General features: G+C 40.0%; 1 protein-coding gene across 1 annotated transcript; it reads left to right on the top strand.

The window, feature by feature from the left end:
- The first annotated feature begins 2,423 nt into the window (after positions 1 to 2,423).
- LOC311487850 (integrin beta-2-like) lies at positions 2,424 to 18,924 on the top strand. The gene is made up of 16 exons (XM_084544249.1): positions 2,424 to 2,497; positions 2,742 to 2,793; positions 3,273 to 3,370; positions 3,740 to 3,941; positions 4,057 to 4,227; positions 4,853 to 5,094; positions 6,707 to 6,865; positions 6,968 to 7,063; positions 7,157 to 7,246; positions 7,354 to 7,491; positions 8,139 to 8,329; positions 9,855 to 10,087; positions 12,857 to 13,076; positions 13,199 to 13,410; positions 13,627 to 13,793; positions 18,270 to 18,924. Exons 2-16 carry the CDS (start codon positions 2,745 to 2,747, stop codon positions 18,333 to 18,335), a joined length of 2,334 nt encoding a protein of 777 aa, XP_084400375.1. The 5' UTR covers positions 2,424 to 2,497; positions 2,742 to 2,744; the 3' UTR covers positions 18,336 to 18,924.
- The last annotated feature ends 2,420 nt before the right edge of the window (positions 18,925 to 21,344 follow it).

The following is a 21,344-nucleotide window of genomic DNA, read 5'->3' as shown; positions in this document are numbered from 1 at the left end:
ACACGTATAAATAACTAAATAACTACGTGACTGAAAGGGAGGGCTCCGCCAGCAAGAACTAAGTTGCAGTTTTGCTTGCAACTTAAATAAACTCTAACCTATACATACACATACGTGGGACTGCCATGTCCATCCCAAGTCATTCTTGTCAACCACCACTTTGTCTAGTTTGCTTGCAAACACCTACATGTCAGCTGGGAGTTGTAAGCCTGACTGGATCTTTGCTTTGTTGTTTGATACACTTTCAGTGGTGTGTCCCATGGGAACCATAGTGCTCCTATGGTTCCCATTGGACTGTGGGATGCTCAGGTATTTCTAGCTGATCTGCATGTCTGCTATCATGCCTCCCTTTAGTCCTGATGAGCTCCTTTCCCTAATACAGTCTGAACGATACCCTGATATCTTCACTGATGCAGTATTATCTGAGTCTGAACAGCCATAGATGTAATTATAATTCTGGTTTTATTTCAAGTAGGTTCACAGCAGTGTTTAATAGATGGCCATTTAAGTTGGGCAGTGTTGCGTCTCATTTCTTATTATTATTCAGTTGTTGTATTTATTCTGATCCAAATAAGTCCACCAGCATCATGTTGGTATTTTATAACATTACAACTCACACCCATAGAAGATTTATATCCAGTCAATTTAGTTTGCAATTTAGTGCTTTTGTGACGTTCTGAGGATATTCAGCCTTGGCTTTTATCCAGAATACTGCCTGAGACCTGCCTTGCATGGCTGCTGACTACTCCCAGTGTGCTCACTTGGATGGGTTTAATGCAGAGAACAAACACCGTGTATGTACTTGCTCTCCAAAACATTGGGTACACTAGTGTAGTGCACTGTAGCCCAAGAAGGTCACATTCCCCTTTCTATTCCTATTTATACACATCAGTTATATGTTTGGGAGAGATTGACCAGTAAAGTTTTAAGAAGATATACACTTTATCAATGAAGAATAAATTACATCGTCACAATCATTTCAAGAGAAGAGGTCAAAATTGTTTTATTCCAATGCTATGGGCAACAGCATCCGTTCTAATATAACAGTCCTGCATATAGTCGTGGTGTAGTTTCTGGTGGTGTTATTTAGTCTTGTACAATGACTAAAACAGGTTTGTAAAAATAATCAAACGTGTCTGTACAGCACACATAAATGCTGAATATCATAACCTTCGTGAAGTTAAGACTTAGTGCATGTTTTTTTAGAATCAATTTGCTTTCACAAGTTGAACTGGCAAGTTGGTGTATGTACATAAAAGGTGCAAATAAAGCAGATTACACATTTTACACCGGAAGTGTAGTGGTGCCCTTGCTTTGCAGAAGTTGGAAGCGACTTTTAAACTGCTTTACATATCTAATATGAGTGAACCGTACTGAATATGTACTCATGCCTACTGACCCAAAGAACCAGAAGCCTCAGGAAAGGGGTTTCTATTTTCTTTGTTTTCTCTGATATGTTTGACGTGTTTAGTTTGTTTTACGGTCATCTGCAATTCATTCTTTAATTCTCCCTCAGAACACCCAAACGCAAATTTACAGAAATTGGAGTAGTAATTAGTAAGTTCTGCACTTAGCAAGCTAAATGTTTTGCTTTTGCTTTTGGTTAAAACTATAAGTGTACAGTCATTGCTGGAGGCAGCGCAACTTAATATGAACTATAGACAGATAGACATGTGTTAATTCAAATAACCTTCTGTAGCCACATTTGACAGTGTTGAATCAGGCTTCTACATGCTGTAAAAGTCTAGACATAAAAACTACCCTACTGCCATCTCAACATCTAACTGAAATCTGATTTGATGAAGGCCGGTGTTCTGTACTGCACAGTGAATTGTCACAAAGCTACAGTAGTGAGCATTATTGCAAGCCCTTTTCAGCCTGTATGAGAAAGCAGATGTGTATTTTTAACCTAACACTTCACTCCTCCCTTCTTCCTTTGATGGTGTAGTGTTGACACACTGTTTTGTGCTCAGGAAACCACCGCGTTACTGGTGGTTGTTTGACACATGTCAGCTGAGCTGATGCTCATTTTTACACGTTGCCTCCTCATAGCGTGGTGCTATGAGGTGGCAACCCACTGACAGCTGGGATTGGCTCCATAAGATTAAGACGTAACTATATTTGCCTTGACATTTGTCAGTAAAGGTCACTTCCCCTTTAGTGGAAGTATGAAGTACAGTTAATAATGTTTGTGTCCTATGCATACACACATCCAGATGGGACTTTTTTTTATTTCTAAAGGGACTGAAAGCTTCGCATCATCGTTATTAAATGGTTGTGCTGTTGTGCTGGACATTAATGTTGAAATGAAATGATGTGTAGTAGAGGCACGTTGTCAGCAGAGGGTACAAGTCAGCTTGGTTTGATATTTTTGGAAAGTTGCAATTAACCTTGGTTCGGTTTGTTTTCACAGGGCAATCCAGACAAAGAAAGAGAGAACAACTTTTACATTTACAGCACCAGTCCCTCTTGGAAGACTTGCATACAGTTTCTCAAGGTACTTGTCACTGAAGATAGATCTTAATGACTCCAATCAGATGCAAGCACTGTGCTATAGATAAAAAGATGCAATAGACATTTTTGTATTATATATGGAGCATGCAAAATGAAGGTCAGTTGAGTGTAACAGCTTTATAATATGAAATTATTTGATGATATTCTGTGTATTTTCAGGAGAAGTATTTTAAAGTAGCTGTTTTGAAGTGGATAATGGTCACAAAAATCTGTTGTTTTGTCACCAGGGCATGGATTGTTGTTTGCTGTTACTTCTGCTCCTGTTGATGGAGCAGAATGGTAAGCTTTAAAATGTAAAAATGAGATGATTCAATTGCAAATTAATAAGGATGTATTTCGTCCCTCAGTGAAAAGATGTAGTTAATCAGAGGATATTCAGGTTGAGTGATTATTTATTGTCACTTACCGTAAACCAGAAATTGTTAAGCCTTAACGATTCTGAAGTCGATTATATAATATTCTGTTATTTTATTCCTTTGTGTTGTCTATATTAAAGCCAAACTGTATTTTTTTTTTATAATAAAATGTTACAATGTTATACACTTCTACTGTCAGTGGTCATAATGTTATGCCTGATTCCTGTATATCCCCCTATTATCCCCCTATACCTACCCACTACATTTAATGTGTACTAGAGATATTAAATAGTAAAGACAATATAATGTCTTTATTGTCTATATTAAAGACAATATAGACATTTTAAAAAGATTTATTTAAATGTGTGATCATGTTGTACAAATGTGTGGTTTTCTTTGCAGGGCTGTGTCAACAACAAGAAGTTTGCACGAAGTCAGTCGTCAACTCCTGTAGCGACTGTATCAGATCTGGGCCATTCTGTTCATGGTGCCAACAGCTGGTGAGAGAGGAAGTTTATGTAAAATCAAATACAAGAAGTGGGTACTGATTTGTCCAGTTTTGGTCAGTAACGTGACTTCAGGTAGATTAAACACAGCAAGCCACCATCAGTTTCTTTATTACCTGATGCAGCTCACCTCATCCTGCTGCAGGCTTCATATTAACAGAACTGTCTTTATCTGTTCAGCTGTTCCATCCTCCATCTTTATACAGTCTATGGTTTGAATGCATTATTTTGCCTCCAGTTCTTGCTGCTGTTCTGCCTGTTTATTGAGCCATTTGGTTTGAAAACATGGCAACATGTTAAAAGCACATTATATGTTTAGTTTGAAAGCCAATCCCAATCTATTATTGTCTTCTTTTATTGCAGAATTTCACCAAAGCAGGAGAGCAGGAAGCAGTGCGGTGTGACACCAAAGCCCAGTTGATAGCTAAAGGCTGCAATGTTACAGACATCATCTCTCCTAAGAACTCTCAAGACGTTACCAAGAATGAACCTCTGTCTAACTCATTTGACAATAGAGAACCAGTCCAGATGAGTCCACAGAAAATTAGCCTGAAGCTGCGACCGGGTTTGTGCAATCAGTTAATGCTAAACTTTGATCTACAGGCTGTGTTTGTTTCCATGTCACTGCCAGTGTCTACATTTCAATCAAACAATCAAAGTTTTTCCGTCTGTGTGTACAGGGCTTCCGGAAACCTTCCGTGTTTCTTTCAAAAGAGTTGAGGGTTATCCAGTGGACCTCTACTACCTGATGGACCTGTCTTACTCCATGAAAGACGATTTGCAGAAAATCAAAGAACTTGGCAATGATCTTTTTGCTGCTCTGAAAAACATCACTAAGCATGTTCAAATAGGTAATATGATGGCGATGTTATTCTAATAACATAAATCATCTATCTGATGCACTGTAGAATACAGACATAACTTACAGTGTTATTTTTTTATATATCGCTTAATAACTTTGGGTTCTCAAAGTTTCCTACTAAAAGATTAAAAGATTATCTCAACCCAAGGAGCAGGACATGAAGAGTTCAATCCACATTCGTCAGTGTCTTCAGTTTAGGGCATATAATTAAAAAGTACTCTGTGGTGTGGCAATAACTTAGACATGCAATTATGTCAGATGTTGAGTCATAGATTCTTCAGTAGTCAGGCTGCCGGTGGTATAGTAGACAGTAGATGCTGTGCAATTTCAACAATGGTTAGGCTAAAAAGTATGGGAGTAGCAAGGTCTTTTCTGCTGCAGGCTACACTTATTTCTTTTCTCATTGTTTCGATTTCACCAGTACATATTCTGATATCCCATTTGTAAAATGTACACAAAATGTATCGTATTGTATTATGAGAATCCTGAAGTGTTGGCTTCTGTGTGTTTTTACTTAATACATTTCACTTGTCTGAAATACCTGACACACATTTCAAGAAGAAATTATACGGGGAAAAAATGATGAGTAAAGCTGTAGCTTATTATAATTACAGGATTTGGTGCCTTTGTTGATAAGACAGTCCTTCCTTACACCAACACCAACAAAGAAAAACTGGAGAAGCCATGTGATCAGAATGACCAGCAGTGTCAGGCTGCCTTTGGCTACAGACATGTGCTTAGTATGACAGCAAAGGAGGAGGAGTTCCAACAAGAAGTGGCAGCTCAGTTCATTTCTGGGAACCTTGACTCTCCTGAAGGGAGTCTGGATGCCATGATGCAGGCTGCTGTATGTGGGGTAAGGACCCATCCAAACAGATAAATATGTACTGTAAGCGAGACAAGGAATACAAACTTGATGTTATAAAGACTTGGTAACATTTCTTCCAATGGCCTGACATACACTATATTACCAAAAGTATTCGCTCACCTGCCTTTACTCATTCTATGAACTGAAGTGCCATCCCATTCCTAACTCATAGAATTCAATATGATGTCGGTCCACCTTTTGCAGCTATTACAGCTTCAACTCTTCTGGGAAGACTGTCCACAAGGTTGAGGAGAGTGTTTATAGGAATTTTTGACCATTCTTCCAAAAGCGCATTGGTGAGGTCACACACTGATGTTGGTCGAGAAGGCCTGGCTCTCAGTCTCCGCTCTAATTCATCCCAAAGGTGTTCTATCGGGTTCAGGTCAGGACTCTGTGCAGGCCAGTCAAGTTCATCCACACCAGACTCTGTCATCCACGTCTTTATGGACCTTGCTTTGTGCACTGGTGCACAGTCATGTTGGAAGAGGAAGGGGCCCGCTCCAAACTGTTCCCACAAGGTTGGGAGCATGGAATTGTCCAAAATGTTTTGGTATCCTGAAGCATTCAATGTTCCTTTCACTGGAACTAAGGGGCCAAGCCCAGCTCCTGAAAAACAACCCCATACCATAATTCCTCCTCCACCAAATTTCACAGTTGGCACAATGCAATCTGAAATGTACCGTTCTCCTGGCAACCTCCAAACCCAGACTCGTCCATCAGATTGCCAGATGGAAAAGCGTGATTCATCACTCCAGAGAACGCGTCTCCACTGCTCTAGAGGCCAGTGGCGGCGTGCTTTACACCATTGCATCCGACGCCTTGCATTGCACTTGGTGATGTGTGGCTTGGCTGCAGCTGCTCGGCCATGGAAACCCATTCCATGAAGCTCTCTGCGTACTGTACTTGGGCTAATCTGAAGGTCACATGAAGTTTGTAGCTCTGTAGCAATTGACTGTGCAGAAAGTCGGCGACCTCTTTGCACTATGCGCTTCAGCATCCGCTGACCCCTCTCCGTCACTTTACGTGGCCTACCACTTCGTGGCTGAGTTGCTGTTTTTCCCAAACGCTTCCATTTTGTTATAATAGAGCTGACAGTTGACTGTGGAATATTTAGGAGCGAGGAAATTTCACGACTGGATTTGTTGCACAAGTGGCATCCTATGACAGTTCCACGCTGGAATTCACTGAGCTCCTGAGAGCGGCCCATTCTTTCACAAATGTCTTGTTTCACAGTCTGCATGCCTGAGTGCTTGAATTTATACACCTGGGGCCAGGCCAAGTGATTAGAACACCTGATTCTGATCATTTGAATGGGTGAGCGAATACTTTTGGTAATATAGTGTAGTTTAGTAGGAATTGTGACTTTATGTCTAAAGTCAGAACTGTCTTCTCTGGGCTCCAAAATGTAAACTAAAGCATAGAATTGTGGTGCTTTTGCAGCTTGCTGGTGCAAACTATTATGATAGGTGATTTTACAATGCTTCTGATAATGATCTGTTATGTAGTGTCCTTCACTTTGTTAAAGTGTTCCCCATTAAAGAGTCGGCTGCAATCAATATTTATCTCAGAAAAAATTCACAGTGTGCATATTTTTGTTTAGGACAAAATCGGTTGGAGAAACAGCAGCACTCGGCTTATTGTGCTGACCACTGACGCTGGATTCCACATGGCTGGGGATGGAAAACTGGCCGGCATACTGGAACCCAATGATGAACAGTGCCATATGGAAGACAATCTTTATGTCAAGAGCAGTGAGATGGTATGTGTGGAATCATGACAGTTTTGTTCAGTGATTTGACTCATCTGATTATGTAAGCGGTGTCAGCAATATTTGAAAGATTTTACTAATTATTATTTGCAGGACTACCCATCTGTTGGACAACTTGCTATGGTGTTAGAAAAGCACAATATTCAGCCAATATTTGCAGTGACAGAGAATGTCAAGAGTGTGTATACGGTAAATTAAATCCATTCCTTTTGGTACACCTTACAAAGGAAACATTGTATTACTTAGATTAAAATTTAATTTCCATGTTTTTTTCCCCCCTAGAGACTCTCCAAATTGATTCCAAAATCTGAAGTGGGAGCCCTGTTATCAGATTCTAGGAATGTTGTTCAGTTGATTGTAAACGCCTACAATGTAAGTTGATCTTTCATTGTGCATCAGTTTGCCACCTTTGAGGGCACATGTATCTTTCAAATCTGTATTGTGACCAATACGTTCTTTCTTACTGATTTTTATGGCAGAGGTTGTCCTCTAAAGTAACCGTGACCCATGACAGTCTTCCTGACAATGTAAGAGTTGTCTATACCCCTGGATGCAGTAAACCAGGACCAACAGGAGACAGCAAAGGAGTTTGTAACAATGTGCATGCGAATCAAACGGTCAGTGTTGACAGTGTTGTATATAAAACACTCATAGCTCTTATTACATTTCAGATTCAGATGCTTAATTGTATTAGGTGCTGCCCTTGTGTAATTGCAATTCTTATTAACTATCATGCATTCATTGTATAAATCTGTATATCCTGATCCAGATCCGGTGGCCCCAGGCTAGATGATGTAGCTCAGACACTAGCTCTTCAGGAAAGATTCTAAACTATTCCAGTGCATGCTGTAGGCCAGGGTGTCAAACATATGGCCCGAGGGCCAAAACCAGCCCGCCCACCAGAAGGTCCAATCTGGCCTGTGGGATGAATTTGCAAAGTGCATTAATTGCAAAATTTCAACAAAAGTAACTGCTATTTATAATTTGTGCACTAGGATCAGATTGTTTTAGTAAGATCTGTGGACATAACATGTCAATGTGACCCAGAACTGAACTGTAGATAGCAGCAGTACACCAAAATTATTTTCCTAAAGAAATTTCAGGTTTTGTCACAAAACAGAATAAATGAGGAGGCACACACCTTGTGGAAACCAGCACCTACTGAGATTGTGCAATCACAAAATGGGAATATTGTGCCTTTGGCTTTTCATGCTGTTTTTAATTCTTCTCTTCTCTGTTATTAATTCTAACTGATACTTTCCAGATACATTTTGACGTTACTGTGACTGTGGACTCATGTATGGAGGACAAGTCTTTCACTGTCAGACCACTGGGCATTAAAGACACACTGACGGTGACTTTATCTACCAACTGTGAGTGTCCATGTGAAAACGCCGATGACAATAATCACCAAATTTGCGGTGACAGGGGAAGCATCATCTGTGGTATTTGCAGGTAAGCTTTTCCCTCCCACACAATGACTGTATGCGTATGGTTTGTATATTTTTGGTAATTAGATTTTACTGTTATTACTGGAATTAATACATCTTAGACTACTAATCTGATGTTAAAGTAACTTCTCGAGAAAAAAATATGACTTTTTGCCTTACTTTGATTTGGAATACATTTTTTGGTTTGATGAGTAGTTTGTGAGCCTGAAAATAAGCCTTTTTCCACAGCCACTGGGTTACCAAATACTACACAGTAAAAGTAGTTCTTCAAGGATTAAGGATTCAAGGATTCTTTATTGTCATTACGACACATGTTGGTACATGGGAAGGAACGAAATTGGTTACTCTGGTCCTCAAGCCATGAGTAAAGAAACAAAAAAACAAATGTATAAATATAGAATATAGAATAAAATTAGCTTTCCAAGTATTATACAAAATAGCAGGTACACATTTTTTTTATAAAAAAATAGAATTTAACAGCAGTGAATTGAGGTAGTGTGCAAATGGAGTTAAAGTTACAGTGCAAAACAAACTGCAATCTGTGCAGATGTGTCCGTGGGTGGCTGTGGTTCTTATTGTGCAAGTAGTGTCAGAAGTACTAATTCCAAAAATATTGGAATATCAAACTCGAGTATGCTACAGAGTTGTTAATAGTATTTATGCAAGATGTTCTAATTTCTTCGGCATACTGTCCTGTTTTACTTACTAAGTGCCCTGTATTACTTCAGGCTCACTAAATTCTTAAAGCCATTGGAATTGGTTTTGTTTTGATTTGTTTTTCTGTATTGAACTGTCATCTGTTGACTTCTTTTTCATTTTTAGTGAACGTGCATTGTTGCGTTCCTTAATCCTGATCAACAAAAATGAAAACAAGCAATATCCTATTGATTTAGTCTTGATTTGTTCATTAATGGAAATAACAAATGTGAAACTACTGTGACATGTGTCCCATACTGTATTTAAAAGTCACTTCCAACCGTGCCTCAGAGTTGTTTGATGGTGATTAATTTAAATCTTAGATTGGACTAAATGGAAGTGAGAGCTGACTTGATGGCAGTGTACTGCTCCATTTTGTTGCATCAAGGTTGCATTTTGATCTACCCTAACCTGTTTGTTTGATAGTTGGTTATATAAATACAACAACTTCAAAATGATACATATTAATTACAATAAGGTGATACAATTTTGAACAATTTAACATTTAATGACATCATACAGGTCCATACTTAGTTTTTTAAATATTTGTGGTTGAGAAAATACACCTCCTTTTCACATTTTCCTCTGGAATAATATTGAAAGAATAATATCAAGATTCGTCATTATTCGTGAAGGAATAGCAGGCCTGGCTCTTTCCAGCACTTCTAAAATGAGTTTGTTTTACCTGTACACTAAGAGAAATATCCAGTCCTCAAACAGTGTGTGGATGACTGAACAATTTGAAAAAAATATGATTATATGTTCTATGAGAGGGTGCATCTCATAGAGAGTAATGTAACAACCCATCCATCTTTTTATCTGTCCTTATTCAGCTGCCAGGAGGGTTTCACTGGTCAGTTCTGCGAGTGTTCCATTGGCGATAAAGACGAAAGCTCCCTACGAGCATTATGTCAGAGGCATAACGGCACTGAGTGTGAGGGTCGAGGGGACTGTGTGTGTGGCAGGTGCCAATGCTACAACACAGAGAAGGGCAGCAGTTACTATGGTGAATTCTGCGAGTGCGATGATGAGCACTGTGAAAAGTTCCAGAATCAGCAATGTGGAGGTACGGTTGCAATTATTTTGTGTTGCAGCTTTTTGTTTAATATTTTAAAGCATTTCTCACCAGAGACATTCTTACCTGATTTTCCAGTTCTTCCCTGCCTAATCAGCCAAGGCATGGTCATTAGGAGGCTTTCAGGATTTGTTATTGCATAAAAATATAACTTAAATAACTTAATGTTTGATAAGAAGTTGTGACTGTATGTGGTGAGTTGGTTATTACAGTGTAACAACAATAATGGTTTATAAACTCACTATGTAACTCATGGCATCCATATTCATCTCATAATTGAACAGTAGCAGTCTACTATACTATCACTGTGTTCTCACCGTTACAAGGTAAGCAGGTTGCAGTGGAGATTGTATTATTTGATGTGTTGTTGTCTTCACCCTCAGCATTATCCAGAAAGTTGAAAAAAAGTAAAGGGAGACCAATCACAGCACTGTTCATGTGGATAAAGGACGAACATGAGAAATCCTTTAATTAACTAATAATTTCACACTCCCTGACAGATGCAAATACATTTATTAACAGGACACGAGGGAATGGGGATGGATGGATTAAAGGAGTTGAGATGAGTGGAGACAAAGGGATGGGATGAATGAGGTGGGATGGGGAGCTGGGTGATGGTCTTCAGATGTGAAGAAACCCAGGATGTGAGACTCTTCCTTGTTTTGTAAATGCCTTTCATTAGATGAGCTTGTCTGTTGTCATTGAGGTGGGTGAGACTATAACCTTGGTAGGCTTGGGAAGACCAATGTATTCCATTTTAAGCAATGCTGTTTTCAAGTATTATGAAGTCATGGAGGGAAGGACCACTGGCAGACTGTGACAGGAGTGCAAAAGACAACCTCATGGACAAATTGCATAGCTGAGTTGATCGAGAAGAGAAAGCTGACTTAAAGAACTGATCTGGTAAGAGTGGGAAAATCATGATACAGTACACAGTACATTTGTGTTATGTTCTACGTTGTAGATTAATACCGAAGATATACAAATTATGAAGGAACACATGGGATTAGTCCATTACTTCTATAAGACATGACCATCAGTCAGGCCAGAAACCCGTCAAATGCAGGATAGGCAGACTTGGAGTGACCTCTGCTGTAGAGGATAAATTCATTAGAGTTACCAGCCTCAGAAACCACAAATTAACAGTACCTCAAATTAGAGCCCATTTAAATGCTTCACAGTTTGCAACATCAGCTGTATAAAGGAGAACATGAAGAAGAAGAAGAATAACAACAACAACAACAACAAGAGAAATGCTTGGGCCAAGAAATCCAAGGAAGACTTTGACTTTTTGAGAGACAGATTTCTGTCAGTGTTGGGGTGCTTTGCTGATGATTGTTGGTGATTTATTCAAAATTCAAGAAACACATGACCAGCATGGATCACAGCATTCTGCAGCAACAAGCCATACCATTTACCATTATTTGTTTTTCAACAGGACAATGAACACACCTCCAGGCTTTGCAAGGGCTATTAGACCGAGAAGGAGGGTGATGGAGTGCTACATTAGAAGACCTGGCCTTCACAATCACCTAACCTAATTTTATTTGGGATGGTTTGGGTGTGGCAAAATGAAGTGAATGCAAAGCCTTCAACAAGTGTTCCATATCGAAAGACACATCCCGTGGTCGTGGAAAAGATGTTAATCTGTTTGAGAAGGGTCAAATCATTGGCATGCATCGAGCAGAGAAAACATATATAACAATAGGGTTAAGAACTGTCCAACGCAGTGTTAAAAACTGGAAGGATAGTGGGGAACCATCGTCTTTGAGGAAGAAATGTGGCTGGAAAAAAATCCTGATTGATCGTGATCAGCGATCACTTAAACATTTGGTGAAATCAAATCGAAGAAAAACTCAGGGCTATGTTTAATAGTGAAAGTAAGAACATTTCCACAGGTACAATGCAAAGGGAACTTAAGGCACTGGGACTGAACAGCTGTGTAGTCTTAAGAAAACCACTAATCAGTGAAGCTAATCAGAAAAAAGGCTTCAGTTTGCTAGGGAGCATAAAGATTGGACTCTGGAGCAATGGAAGAAGGTCATGTGGTCTGATGAGTCCAGATTTACCCTGTTCCAGAGTGATGGGGCATCAGGGTAAGAAGAGAGGCAGATGAAGTGATGCACCCATCATGCCTAGTGTCTACTGTACAAGCCTGTGGGGGCAGTGCTATGATCTGGGGTTGCTGCAGTTGCTCAGGTCTAGGTTCAGCAACAATATGTGCTCAAGGAATGAGATCAGCTGACTATCTGAATATACTGAATGACCAGGTTATTACATCAATGGAGCTTTTCTTCCCTGATGGCACGGGCATATTCCAAGATGACAATACCAGGATTCATGGGGCTCAAACTGTGAAAGAGTGGTTCAGGGAGCATGAGACATCATTTTCACACATGGTTGGACCACCACAGAGTCCAGACCTTAACCTCATTGAGAATCTTTGGGATGTGTTGGAGAAGGCTTTGTACAGTGGTCAGACTCTCCCATCATCAATACAAGATCTTGGTGAAAAATTAATGCAACACTGGATGGAAATAAGTGGTGACATTGAAGAAGCTTATCGAAACAATGACACAGAGAATGTGTGCTGCGATCAAAGCTAAAGGTGGTCCAAAGAAATATTAGAGTGTGTGACCTTTTTTTTTGGCCAGGCAGTGTATTTGGACACAACGACTCCACAGAGAAACTGCAGGATATATGGGGTAGAAAATATGTCAGTGTTCAGGAACTTTCCTCTCTGTTTCTCATTACTTGTAGGAAATGGTGACTGCAAATGTGGAGAATGTAAATGTCATCCGGGCTTTGAGGGCACTGCCTGTCACTGCAGAAAGTCTGAAGAGGGGTGTCGTACCCCAAACAACACTGTGTGCTATGGCAGAGGGTCCTGCGTGTGTAACCGCTGTGAATGTAAAGAGGGATACCAGCCTCCACAATGTCATACATGTCTTGGCTGCCCAGACCCATGTCAGACCAAGCTGTAAGTTAACACATTCATTCTGCTATCACTTCACCAATTTACAAATACATAAATAAATAAAGTATCTCCACTGCAGACCTATAATGAAAACTCTAAACTGCCTCACTTAACTTTATTTTCAGGGATTGCATTGAATGTCTCGCCTTTGGCTCCGGCCCCTTTCAAAAAAACTGTAGCATCATATGTACACACACCACAGCAGAGCTGGTAGACACATTCACCCTAGCAGCCAAGGAGTGCCAGCAGAAGGACAGTGAGGGATGCTGGATCAAATTTAAGCTGGACCAGTTGGTTGGAGAAGATAACTACAAGGCTGAAATTTTGAAACAGAAAGGTAAGCTGCCAATGAAATAACAGAAAACTCAGACTTGGCAACTTCTTTATATAAGAACACTCTTCTTGTCTTAGCACCCTGTTAACACATTATTTGACAAGTACTATATGTGGTCACAAGTCCAAAGTATTGGACACATTGACATATTAACCCCATTCTTTCAAGTTCAGTGTGTTTGAACTGTGTAAAACCTTCTGCTATTTATAACTCCTACAGACTGTCCAGAACCACCCAGTGTTATAGCTATTATCGTAGGCTCCATCGCTGGGGTGGCTATCATTGGCATTCTGCTGCTGATGCTCCTCAAGATTCTCATCTACATGAAGGACCTGGAAGAATTCAAGAAATTTGAGAATGAAAAGAAGAAATCCTATTGGGTAGAGGTGAGCGAGAGTTTGTGTGAAAGTCATTTTTTGTTGTTGTTGTTTCACAGCAAGTTGTTGGTATTTTTGTTTCTGTATCTACAGTTTGTTGTTAAGCAGAATGCGGTGAATCATGCCTCCTTTTAGATTTCAATACCTAATAGGCCTCAGATAAACATTCAGATTGTTCTGCCGTGACACATGTCTATTGCTTGATTGTGTTGTTATTTGTCACAATGAGTAAAAACTGTAGGAGTCAGGACTGGAAGTCAGGATTATGTCATTGTTAACTTTATAGCAGGAGACCAAGGTTCTGCATAAGGTTGGCTTGGTACTGATCCACCAACACTCTGGTGCTCCAGTGTTACCCCCTGACTGGACAGATAGTCCATTTGGTTTCTCCTCTGCTCCACTGCTGTAGATATTAAGTTTTATTCTTTATTTTGAAAGAATCTCTATGCTACCACAACACTCACTGTGTGAACAGTAGCATGGCAGTGCAATCCTGTATGAACTGATATGTCTGTGATTGATCTGCAATAAGCAATTAGGGGTTGATTCTCCATTTGCAGATTTCTGTATTGAACTTCTGACGGAATCCTGGATGCATTAGTTCCAGAAGACTTTTAGACAATTAGCTGTTGTAGCATAACACATTTGCAAAGGCAAATCTACTGCGGAATGTATTTGTTCAGTGTAAACAGGATGCAGGGACGGATGTGAACATGGTTGTTTTAGGAATGTAGAAATCCTGAGTCTTTGTTTGAAATAGCAGGTATGATACTTCCAGAGGGTTGGTGTCTAGTAGTCCATTTTTCTTCTGATGTATTTCAGCTGTTAATGGCAGTGTATTGAAATCTAGTTATCAGTGTTACATATCAGGGGAGCTAGATGGTGACACCTAAATGTTGTATTCAGAATCTTGTTCCTACTGTGATACTTCCAACTTTATGGTAAATGGTAAACAGCATTGCTTTAGAACGCTTTTCTACCTATTGGTACTCAAAGTGCTTTACAGTCACAGATACATCTACCCATTCGCTCACACATTCACACACCAGTGCCATGCACTGGGAGCAACTAGGGGCTTCAGGGTCTTGCTCACGGACACTTCACCATGTGGCACATTCCGGGGATTGAACCGCTAACCCTCTGGTTTGTAGACAACCCGCTCTGCCTACTGGGCCACAGCCGCCAATTATAACTTTTATTTAAGCAGATAAAAAACCCATTGAGATCAAGACCTCTTTAATCTTATCTTGCCCGCTTTTTTTTGGCTGACATTTATGCTGTGGTTTCCAATATTAATATATAATAATTTATATAATAAAATTCTCAGATGGCTATGGAGAACCAAATTAATTAGATTATCATCACCAGAAACAGAATTAGACAGCTGAGCTTGGGTCTTTTAAGTAACTTACAGAGAACACAGCCCATAACTTGTCTGCACTGATTTCATTGTAAAAGTGTACTGAATTAGTAAGTAAGCGACAACAGTGTTTCTGGAACAGTGCTATGGAAATAAAAATGATTCAGAATATGTGGCCATTGTAGTAGAGGTAGTAATCCTTACCCAGTCTTTGTAAAAAAAACAACGCTTTGCAGTTTCAACATGGCTGATGGAGAGATTACTAGGCAGTATGTTGTGCCTGTAACTCCCAAATATACTGCTAGACTGTCTGATCGGTGCAATACGTGATTAATCAATACATCAGTTTACATAAACCTGGAATCACTTGAGGACGAGGCATATTAAGAACTGGAGGCTCACATTGACGTGATTTACTCAGAAATGCCTTGAGAACACGACAACAAACAGCAGGAGTGAGTTTAAATCAAGCGAACCTGAAGACTCTCACATATCTGCAAATCTCCGTGACAAATGTGAGTCCATGGCAGGAATAAAAGAACAACTGCAAAAGTTAAACCTTTTTTTAAAAAAATGAAAAACTCCTGGGAGACCTAAAGCAATTTTTTTTTTGTGTTTAATACCGCCTTGATCAAGGTTCTAAGGGGGCAATGCATCCCACAGGACGGTGGTCAAAGGTCTCGAACGATGGACAGCAGAACTTAAATAAATGCAGAAATGGCCAGTGATATATTGGAGAGACAATATAATAATTTGCAGGCTTCTGGAAGAAAGCTGGTAAACTTACAGGATAACAGGACAGCTGGTCAAGTAGCTATATTTATTGACTGCAGGTTGGTTTGTGGAAAAATGCAATGAGTTAAAAGGATCTGACTTCTCCATCATTCTAAATCGTCGTGGCACAGCAGTAAAGTCAGCCAGTCGACCTCCCCTACTGGCCACTAGCTGAACAAATATGGCATGGCTGTGTTGTTTTTAATAACTGATTACAAATACAATTTAATAAAATAGAAAGAGACCCATCGAGTCGATATCATAATTCAGAGGCAGACAATATCACTGAATATATCTAGTATACACCGATCAGGCATAACATTATGAGCATTGTGGAGGTCTGAGACAGGCCTCCAAAACAGTTGTGACTCATCAGAGGATGGACATGGGCCTTCTGAGGGTGTCCTGTGGTGTCTGGCAACACAGTGTTGTTAGTGGGAACATTTGGGTCCTATGGGTTGAGGGGAGGGGACTCTGTGGATCATCCCACAAATACTTGATCAGTTTGGGATCTAGTGAATTTGGAGGCCAGGTCAACACCTTGTGCTGTTCTTTTTGAGTTGTTCCTAAAGCATTTGTGTGTGTGTGTGTGTGAAAACCACTGTGTTAACTTACAGCCTGGTCTGACATGGGTCTGGGCAGCCAAGACATGTATGGCATAGCGGAGGCTGGTATCCCTCTTTACATTCACAGCGGTTACACACACAGGACCAGTGTTTGGAATAACGCCGTTTAAAAGAACGGCGTTAGGTGACGACGTTATTTTTTCAGTAACGGGGTAATCTAACTAATTACTTTTCCCGTCGTTACAACGCCGTTAACGTTACTGGACGTTAAATGCGGTGCGTTACTATGCATTGATTGAATAAACTGTGTAATCCGAACGCACCCCTGGCTCACCGCTAGTGAGGAGGTGGGTTAATAACGAGGTAAGCGATTATGATTGGCTAAGGCAGAGTCATGTTTCATGGTAGCCAATCAGAGCCAGTGTTTTTACACACATGCCAGCACATGCGCCACACACACACACACACAACAGCTAAACAGAGATTCGATGAAGCAAGAGAGATGGCGAGTCAGGAGCAATCCGATGAAAAGTTGGCATTTTCAAGGTGGAGATATAAGCACTACTTCAATAAATAAAAATAAAAAATTCATTGTGGTCAAAGGGAGGAACGTGCATGTAATGTGTACATTACGTCCAGGAGCGAAGACTTTGTCGACATCCGTTGTAATTTAATGAAGCATCTCACAACGACACACGCATCTACAAAGCTAGTGGCCAAAAACACCGATACCTCCACCACAGATGATAGCTCGCTGTCTAAACCCTATCGAAATATAAATATTATATGTATAAATATAATATAAATATAAATATAAATATAAAATATAGCCTATATATAAGTATCGAAAGTTATGTACAAACAGCTGTCTGTTCTACTCATTTCAACTGACTTGTGAAAACTGCTCAAAAAAATCCAAATTATTTGACATATAGCAACTTTTTTTTTTTTAACAGTAACGCAAATAGTTACTTTCCCTGGTAACGAGTTACTTTTATTATAGAGTAATTCAGTTACTAACTCAGTTACTTTATGGAACAAGTAGTGAGTAACTATAACTAATTACTTTTTTAAAGTAACGTTCCCAACACTGCACAGGACCCTCTGCCATAGCACACAGTGTTGTTTGGGGTACGACAGCGCTCTTCAGACTTTCTGCAGTGACAGGCAGTGCCCCCAAAGCCTGGATGACATTCACATCTTCCACATTTGCAGTCACCAAAAAATCAATCCAAGTCTAGTTCCAAGTTTGCTGAAGTGGTGCAAGGTTTATTGGAGTTCCGGGTCATGGTGAGCCTACCGACACAGAGTGGATCTGAGACCAGAGACTGACCCTGAATGCAGGGCCAGAACACAGATATACCCTGTCCCCAGGTGTGGTTGCAGACCGTTCCTGAATAGATTGTATAGTGGATGTATATTGGTCAGTCGAGGGCAACTTTACACAGGAGGGTGAACTCAGTAGGGGCAGGGGTGGCTCCCAGATATGGTCGAAAGGACAAAGGAGTGACACTCAGGTAGTATGATCACGGCTCTGATCAGCAGGGGAGAGGAGACGGGGAGGGTGGACAAAGGAGTATGATCAGGAAACTCTGATCAGCAGGGGAGCAGAGACAGGAGAGATCAACATATGGCTGGAATTGCCCCAGACGTGTCAATTCCAATGTCCCTTCAAAGTTTACTTCTTCACTAGTGATGTGACATCTGAAATAAACTGATTCAAGACTAAATGTACTCAAATCTTTAAACAAATCTTTCTAATCACTGGGCTTTATTTGTTAACAGGACGACAACCCGCTGTTCCAGAATGCCACCACCACTGTGGCCAACCCCACATTCACTGGAGAATGAAGGAAAAACAGCAGATAGTTCAGTACATTTTATAATGTCTGATTTGTGCCTGTTTGATTACTTGCAAATGTCTACATCCTCAGATGTTTTTACTGCGACTACTGTTATCTTACTTATTGACATTAATATGTACACACAGTATGGTAAATGGTAAATAGCCTTGCTTTTATGTAGAGCTTTTGTACCTATTGGTACTCAAAGCGCTTTACAGTCACAGACACATCTACCCATTCACTCACACAACCACACACACATTCACACACCAGTGCCACACACTGGGAACAACTGGCATGTGGCACATTCCGGGGATCAAACCGGTAACCCTCTGGTTTGCGGACAAACCACTCTACTTACTGAGCCACAGCCAACACATAATTGCGATTGCATTGTTTTGTCCAACAGCTTTTCACTTATTAGCTCACTGCTTATAATATTTACACAAAAAGAAATACAGTATTGCTTTAAATATTTACAGTAATACACTTTATATTGGTACCATATGTATAGAAAATGCAGACGATAGTGATCTGTAATCACAGCTTTTCTTTGGCATGTACTCTTCAGAGAGAAAATTAATAAATAAATACATTAAGTTTACAATGTTTGTTTTTTTAAATGGCACAGAGGCAAAGTGGGATTTAAACTACAGGAATTGATCTTCAGGCCGCAACAAATACAATATTCACCTCTTTTTAGTTCTTGTTTGATCTCTGCCAACTCCTTGTAAAACATACCTGGCTCTTTCTAAATTCTCAAGCTCTCATCTGTTTCAGAGTGATGCTGTAGGTGATTTAAGAGCAGCACATCTAATGCTGTTTAGTACGTTTAATAACTTGTACAGTTCATTACGAGTGATTACAGTTTTTTCCAATTGCTTAAACACAATTTTGCAAACTAGGCTGGTTTCATCAAAATACTAACACAATTCACCAAACCACACACCCAAACTGCAAAATACCTCATATATCCCGCAAAATGAAGCACTGCAACCAAAATCAAACTTTTGCACCAGATGGCACACACTTCATTCGTATTACAGATTTTTGTCTAACCAACTACACACTGTAGGGCATAATGAAAAGCACTCTCATCTTTAGTATGCTTTGCCATAATACTAACATAGTTCAAACTGTAGAGAATTCTTCAGATTGTTCACATGCACAGAAATATTTAGATACACACACGTGCTACTGAAATATTTATTTTTTTATTTTTCACCAAACAAGTCAGTGCAACATATGCACAGCAGATATATTTACATTGGAGTGAACTAAAATATGCTCACAAAACAGTAAGCTGAAAAATACAATTGCAGAAAAAATGTGCAGAAAAAAAAAAAAAAGAGGAAAGCAAAATAATTAGACAGCATCCTGCCGTACAGCTGGGTCTGGCCACAACACCACTGTCACTCCCTCTTCCTCTTCCTCTCTCAGCAATGTCTTCCATTGTTGTTGTAAAAGAAAAAAAGATGCTCACCTGTGGTCTTTTATTGCTTACTTCCTGACCGAAGTGTTAACAATTACATAACACCTGTTTGGCCAGATGGCACATATGGTGGCCAATGAGCTCATGTAGTGTCATTTTACAGTTTTTCTCAATTGCTAAAACACAATTTCTGAAACCTTGCTCCATTTTCTCAAAACCTTAAACACAAAACCTCAGCTTCAAGCACGATTTACAAAACCTCTGACTCCTCTTGCAAAATGAAACTTTCGCCTCAAAGCAGTTTTACCTGTGCCCAAAATGAAACTTTGGCCTCAAAACAGTTTTACCTGTGCTCAAAATCAAACACTGCTCTCAAATAATAAACAAATTGCTCAAAATTACATACACTATCAAGTAGTCAGTAAACAATACACCAAAAAATAGAAAACACATTGTTCAAAACATATAGTTCTGAGGGAGAAGTACATTTTTAATCTCAAAACAAATTTCATATGTTTCTGTCATTATACAAAAAGCTCAAAATTGATCAGAAATTACTGTGTTTTGCTCTTTGCATTTTTTTTTGTTCTTCCTCCTTCTTGTACCCTTATTTTTACAGTGCTGTACCCTGCATCTCAAAAACTTTATCTCTGTGATACTGTAATTCTTGTTCTTTGATGATATGAACCTGTAACCAGTCGAAATCTATTGAGCAGTCAGTACTGAAAACAAATGGAAAGCACAATGTTCAGGGCCATACAATTAGTTTATTGTACCATATACAGCCTACAATGCACTGTGCTACAGTATACAATGAAAGTGACAAAAATCGAAGGACTAAACATGTGATCAATGGGCTTCTTCTTGTCTTTGGGCTGGGTCAGGCCAGAGCACTTCATCGACATCACATGCAATATTTTCCCTCCTGAGGCAACGGGGGAAAAAGCCTCTGGTGTGCCCTATCCAGCCCTGACATGATTCCTCACCTATATCACCACAGGCTAAATCCATGGCTTGCAGCAGATTTACTCTGGTGTAGGGCTGTCTATCATACACTTTCCATCTCCAAGAGGAGAAAAACTCCTCAATCGGATTCAGGAAAGGCGAGTATGGAGGGAGGTACAGGTTCATAAACTGCCCATTGATGGTAAACCATTCCCTCACTTGAGCAGCTCGGTGGAAGCTGACATTGTCCCACACTATTACATAGGTGGGCATGGGATCTAGCTCTTGACCCTGCTGCTCTTGAACCTGCTGCTCTTGAACCTGCTGCTCAAATAATACATCTCTTAGACTGACAAGAAATCTGAGAAGATGCTGGGTGTTATAAGGCCCCAATGTAACATGGTGATGTATAACACCATGGTTGCTGATAGCAGCACAGATTGTGACATTGCCACCTCGTTGACCAGGGACTTCAACAATGGCCCGCTGTCCAATAACGTTTCGGCCTCTCCTTCTCCTCTTTTGAAGATTGAAGCCTGCTTCATCGACAATTTCTCTGAGTCGTATTGTGTTATTTTGAAGGACCATGCCCACTATAATGGTCTCTTGCTCCTGAGTGAATATAGCTGTCCTTCCACC

The sequence above is a fragment of the Chelon labrosus genome (assembly GCF_963514085.1).
Source record: "Chelon labrosus genome assembly, chromosome: 5".
Classification (NCBI taxonomy): domain Eukaryota; kingdom Metazoa; phylum Chordata; class Actinopteri; order Mugiliformes; family Mugilidae; genus Chelon; species Chelon labrosus.
Note: the sequence above shows the minus strand (reverse complement) of the source record. Positions and strands in the feature narration are given on the sequence as shown.